Genomic DNA, 6,582 nt, shown 5'->3' with positions numbered 1-6,582 from the left:
AAAAAAAAAAAAAAAGATTAACTAGATCCTGGCCCCACATTGTACTCTTCCAACTAGGAAGAGTGTTCTGGGTTTTGGGTTTTAGGTTTTTCCTTGTGCTCAGACTCCTTCCAGGCACTGATTGATATTCATGAGAAAGGAAACCTGTAACAAGCCGTCTCTAATTGCTTCCTAAATGTTTTACCTCACGTCATGATTCACTATGGGCTTGCTTTCGTGGTTGTGTCACTGTGGACTGGTGTGCTCAGTTTTCTGTGCCTTTTCATTCTTCCTGGGTTTCTTTCCGCAAATCTGCTTTAATGTACTGTATTTTCATCACTGGAACTGTATTTTAGTGACCTTTTTCTTCTTACCCCTTCCACTTTTCTTTGCCTGCTCAACTTACAAACAAGAAATGTCAAGTCATGTTGAATCGTAACCTCTGGTTGCAGCTCCTCTGTGTGTGTGTGTGTGTGTGCGCGTGTGTGCGTGTGTGCGTGTGCGCACATGCACGCACGCTCATGCATGATTTAAATGGAGTTTTTGTTTCCAACCCAATGCACTGTATGTTGTCTCTGCAGATGGTGGTGTGGTACCTTTTTCAGATTGTTTCAGCAGTGAGCTGCATCCATAAAGCTGGCATCCTGCACAGGTAATGACTGAATGAAGTGTGCAGCAGAGTCCTCCTTCCCAGTCCGTTCTCTACTCTGTATTCCTCCCATCATTGTTTTCATTTTCTTCACTAAGCAGTCAGTGTCTTTCCATTGATGTAATTAGGGCAGGAAAGACTGAGGAGTGAAAGATGTTATATTCACTATAGGAAGTTAAGTCACAGTTGTGACCTAGGAAGACTCCTGCTGGAACCTAAGTGCCGAGCGTTTCTTTAGAGGTATCTTAGGTGATGGTAGATTAGGCCATCAGTGAAGCCCACAGGCACTGTGAGAAGTAATATTAGTTAGGCTACAATTCATAGTGAATGCGCTCTCTGAGCAACAATAATAATAATTGTTATTATAGTTCTATAATTTAAGCTTTTAATTTAAGAGCATATGCATGTTATACAGTCAACTATACAATTTTACCAAATCTTCATTTGATAAAAACATTGAGGTGGGGGATATTTTCATTCATTCATTTCAAGCTGCATATGAGAACCTTTATAAGGACATGTTCACATCATTGTCCTCTACTTAAAATAATCATTAACTGCATGTGTTGGCACACATCTGTGATCACAGCACTCAGGAGGCTGAAACAGGAGGATCACTGCATTTGAGACCAGCCTGAACTGTGTCAACAAGGCTCTGTCTCAAAAAAAGTCATTGATTATTGCTAAAAGTTATAATACACTAGTTTTTTGTTTAGTAGTGGTTCGTTCATTTAGTTAACACTTATTTCTCAATAGCTATTGGATAACTATTATTGCCATTTTTATTTTTTATTTTTGCAGAACTGGGGATTGAACTCAGGCCTTTGCACTTGCCAGGGAAGTGCTTATTCCACTGAGCCATCTCCCCAGCCCCTATTTTTTTTTCCTATTTTTTTTTTTAAAGTAACAAAGTATATTGTTCTGCTTTGTTCTTTTTTTTTAAACATTTATTATTTAATTTCTTGACTTTTTTTTAATATTTATTTATTTATTTAGTGTGTGGCCAGTTCAGCCCACCAGGGGGCGGGGCTGGCTGGCATGTGGCGCTGGGGGATTGAACCGCAGTCCCTTTGCTTTGTTAAGCTTGTTCTAAGTAGGTGCTTTAGACCACTGAGCCATCTCACCAACCCCTCTGTTTTATTCTTATTCAAAAAGAAAGATTATAGGGGCTGGGGACATGGCTCAGTAGAATAAGCACTTGCCTGGCAAAAAAAAAGAAAATAGAAAAATTATAAACCAGGCATAGATTATTTTACATATGGTCAATTAATCTATTTACTTATTTATTTTGGCAGAAACAGGGATTTAACTCAGACCTTTTCCTTTGCCAGGGAAGCACTTATTCTACTGAGCCATCTCCTCAGCCCTAATCTGAAAAGGTCTCACTATGTAGTCCAGGCTGGTGCTGAGCTCACAGTGATCTTCCTGCCTCAGCTTCCTGAGTGCTGGGATTAAGGCATGTACCACTGTGCTCAAGTTCCAATTCATCTTAAAAAAATAGCCAGGACCAGGGAGATAGGTCAGTGGCATAAGTGCCTGTTTGGCAAGCGTAGTGACTGAGGTTAGGCCTTGGCCCAAAAAAAGAAAAGCACCAGTGACTTTAGTTAGATGATGTAAAGCTGCCTCGAATTTTGTTGTTGTTGTTTGTTGTTTTTCTGTTTTTTGTGATACTGGGAATCTAAGCAAGCACTCCACATCCTCACTACACTGAGATACATCCCCAGCTCTAGCCTTGTTGAGATGTGCAACCCCTTCTGCCCTACAGAATATTTGTAACTTTTCGCCAACCAGGTATTAAGTTGCCTTGTTATCATAATGTAAGGCATAAGTGGAAGTGGAAACATAGTGCATTTTACAGGAGCTAGAGTTCATGCTTGTGGCTTTTCTCAACAGACTCCCTTAGCTCTGCCTCGCAGCATCGGAGCCGTGAGCCTAGAGCATGGAGTCACTCTCTGCCTGTACCCCTGCGTGCCCTCTTAAGGGTTAAAATGTGTGTGAGGGGTGGCCACTGCAGCAGGGGGACCCGAAACAGTCTGAGCAGTGGTAATCCACTCGCTTTTACTCTGCTTGGATCCTGGTTAGCTGGGGATCAGATGAAACCATGATCTATAGGGACTAAATATGCGACATCTTCTTTTTCAGAGACATAAAGACATTAAATATTTTTCTGACCAAGGCAAACCTGATAAAACTTGGAGATTATGGTCTAGCAAAAAAACTTAATTCTGAATATTCTATGGCTGAGACGGTGAGTATAGGTTGCTCCTATTTTTTCTTTTCCAGTACTGTGAAATAAAGCTATACCCCCTAAATTCTGCATGCTTTTCTTAAAATTCTTACAAGTTCTCCTTGCTGATAATATGGATCATCTTCTGGTTTGGTGATAGGCTTTTACAGGATTAGATGTTCTTTTCTTTTTTTTTTTTTTTTTACTGTGGAATCGGGGATTGAACTCAGGCCCTTGCGCTTGCCAGGGAAGCGCTTATTCCACAGAGCCATCTCCCTGGCCCTAGATGTTCTTTTAAGAATCATCTGTATTATAGCTCTGATCCCAGCCCTATCCAACACTAAGACTTTTCTATAGTAAAAATAAGACCAAAAAAAGTCCCTTTGGGCCGGGGATGTGGCTCAGTGGTGCAGCGCCTGCCTAGCAAGCGCGAGGCCCCAAATTCAATTCCCAGTAGCAAAAAAGAAAATAGTAAAAATAAGACCAAAAAAAGACTTTTCTAGGCAGACATGGTATCACATGCCTGTCATACCAGCACTCAGAAGGCTGAGGCAGGAAGATTGCTGCCAGTTTGAGGCCAGCCTGGGCTACAAAGTGAGTTCTAGGTTGTCGGGAACTACATAGTGAAAACCTGTCTCCAAAAAAAAAAAGACTTCTAAAAACAAAAATATTTTCCTGTTTTTTTTTCCAATCTAAGATTCCATTGTATTCCACCAAACCCACCCCCCCTTACAAAAAAAAGAGGGTCTGGGGAGATGGCTCAGTAGAATAAGCACTTGCCTAGCAAGCACAAGGACCTGAGTTCAATCCCTAGTTCCACAAAAAAAACCCTCAAAAAACCCACTGAGTTTCCATTGTATCTTTTATCTAACATTTCTTTTGTGTTTCCTTTAGCTTTATTTGTTGTTTGTCTATGTGAATTGGGGTGTTAACGGTCTATTTTAGTCTGGTCTTAGACTCACTGTGTAGTCCAGGTTGACTCCTGAGTGCTGGGCCTCCGCTTATCATCATCATATGTTTCATCTCTCTTTTTTTGTGGTACCAGGAATTGAACTCAGGACCTTGCGCTTTCTGGGAGGTGCTTATTCTACTGAACTATCTCAAGTAGGGCACCACGTGCTTCTTTTGTGCTTCCTTTGAATGCTGTTCCTGAGTCAGAGAGAAGCCCTATATTACAAATGTAGGCCAAGGGAACAATTATACACAGTCTGAACTATATAAAAGGCTCCTTTCTTATTTGATTTTAAGAAAGGCCACTGGTTAAAAAAGTAAATATAAACTGACCTTTAGGACAGTGATTTTTTTTTTTTTTTTGGTCTTTTTAAGACAGGGTTTTGCTATGCAGTCCAGGCTAACCTTGAACTCACTTTGTAGCCCAGGCTGGCCTCAAATTCACAATGACCCTCCTGCCTCTGCCTCCTGAGTGTAAGGATTACAGGCATGTGCCACCACACCAGCTGATCTTTATCATTTTAGGAATTGTAAAACCCAGTTAATACTCTTGTGCCTTTGAAAGAACTTGGAAATGGCAGTTAATGAAGTTGATTTTGTCTTGGAGTGTTGACAATGCCAAGTATGCCTGTGAGCAAGTCCACAGAGAGTCTGTTTTCAAGACTCTGGCCAAGCAGCCAAGGAAGCGGTGTCCTTTTGCTCAGGGTTTCTCATCAGCAGTAATCTTGGTAAAATCAAGCCTTGATTGTTTCTTAGCCAATTAAATGTGTTGAAGGAGTGATATGAAAACTTACCCATGGCATGTAGGGTCTCTTGCTGATTAAAGATGACTTTAATTGGTCTTAGTGAACTGAGGCGTTAATTTCATTGTCTCAGATCTTGGTGAGCCTCTCCCTCATCCTGAGTGCTGGGATTACAGGTGTGTACTGACATGTTCAGCCTCCAAACTTTTTTTTTTCTTTTTCAAACTTTTCTCACTTGAATAAGTGCTTGCCTGGCAAGCACAAGGACCTGAGTTCAAACCCCGGCTCTGCAAAAAAAAAAAAAAAAAAAAAATCAAACTTTTTTTTAAAGTCAGAAAGTCTTTTCAAATTGTACAGAAATTCAGTAGACATGTTAGTATCACAAATGTCAAATTTGGCCATTTTTCAAGGTTTTTTACTGTGCATCTCAGAGCTTTTAAAACTCCTTCATTTGGGCTGGGGAGATAGCTCAGTGGCATAAGCACTGCCTGGCAAGTGCAAGGTCCTGAGTTTGATCCTCAGTACTGCAAAAAAAAAAAAAAAGGAAGAAAGAAAAACTCCTTCATTTCGTTACTGTCTCTGCTCCAATGGGGCTTGGCTCTTTTCCACTGGTAAACTTCTACTAAGTCGGTCTCTATTTGTATGAAATCTTCAGTGGACCTTGAAGCCTGTGTGAACGAGAAAGCACAAAGCTGTTGGGCCTCTAACCACAATGCTTTTACCACAGACTGTCCTTTTATAATTGACCCACAAGACTTAATAGGAATAAGATTTCTCTCCAGTGGCATTTTCTCATTAAAACCATTTTGAGATCTGCTGATGAATGTTTTCTGAATGTTGTCTTACTCTCTGAGAAAGTTGACTTAGCTGTTGAAATGTTAATGCAGAACATGTCAGAAGAGAAGTTACTCCTTGATTGTTTTCTTTGTTGTTCAGCTTGTGGGAACCCCATATTACATGTCTCCAGAGCTGTGCCAAGGAGTAAAATATAATTTCAAGTCCGACATCTGGGCTGTAGGCTGTGTCATCTTTGAACTGCTTACGTTGAAGAGAACATTTGATGCTACTGTAAGTTATTGTGCGATCCCCACGTGGTCTTCTTTTTTTTTTTTTTTTTTTTGCATTACCAGGGATTGAACTCAGGACCCTGAGCTTGCAGGCAAGCGCTTATTCTACTGAGCTGTCTCCCTGGGCCCTCCACATTGTCTTTTGAAGGATACGAGTTGGTGAAGTGAATCAGCTTCTTTTTTTTTTTTGGTTCTGTTTTTTTTTATCCCATAATTTTGTTGATAAACAAATAGCAATGAGACAGTTTCAAATCAAATTGGTAGGACAGTTTCAATAATAACACACTGCATACATTCTTCCTAGTGGTTAATTGCTGTACAAGATGCGGACTTGATATCCTATTTACAAACACCATTAGAACAAATCCCTCTGTTCATTAAGAGAATGTAACTATATATCTATCCTAACCACTTTGAATACACAGATACAAAATGGACATTCATCTGTATACCCTTTTTCTGTTAAGTTCCGTTATTTGAATATTATAGGTGTGGAATCAGCTTCATTTATCCCTCACCTTCTTGTTTCTTGAACAGAAATCATCAGTAGTCAGAAATAACCTATAATTAGGCACTGAATTAGTAGTATTAAATTAAAATGTTATACCAGATTCATCTCTTAGTGGAATGTCCCATTGAAATGACCATAAAGCAGTGTGAGCACTGTATTTTAATTTGTTGACTGTAATTTCAAAACTGGCACTAAGGTCAGTGCAGTATTATAGTTTTAAAAGCCATTGCATTTCTTATTTTTTCTTTTGCATTTCATTTTGATGCTGGAAACTGACCTCACAACAGCATTGGCCAGGAGGGCTCTGTGCCGCTGAGCTGTATCCTCAGCCCAACCATTACATTTTTTATGCTTCAGCTACATCGTTTTTTTTTAAAGATGAGGCAAATTATATAATACCCATTAAAGTGTTTTGATCTTAATTGGTCTTAGTGAACTGAGGCGTTAATTTCATT

General features: G+C 39.8%; 1 protein-coding gene across 1 annotated transcript in view; it reads left to right on the top strand.

The window, feature by feature from the left end:
- Nek9 (NIMA related kinase 9) overlaps window positions 1-6,582 on the top strand; it is a 45,202-nt gene that overhangs the window by 3,258 nt on the left and 35,362 nt on the right. The window contains exons 3-5 of the mRNA XM_023703728.1: window positions 561-631; window positions 2,771-2,876; window positions 5,486-5,617. Of these exons, the coding sequence (XP_023559496.1) occupies window positions 561-631; window positions 2,771-2,876; window positions 5,486-5,617 (309 nt within the window). The remainder of the gene's footprint in view (window positions 1-560; window positions 632-2,770; window positions 2,877-5,485; window positions 5,618-6,582) is intronic.

Source organism: Octodon degus, unplaced genomic scaffold (assembly GCF_000260255.1).
Source record: "Octodon degus isolate 3935 unplaced genomic scaffold, OctDeg1.0 scaffold00007, whole genome shotgun sequence".
NCBI lineage: Eukaryota > Metazoa > Chordata > Mammalia > Rodentia > Octodontidae > Octodon > Octodon degus.
Note: the sequence above shows the minus strand (reverse complement) of the source record. Positions and strands in the feature narration are given on the sequence as shown.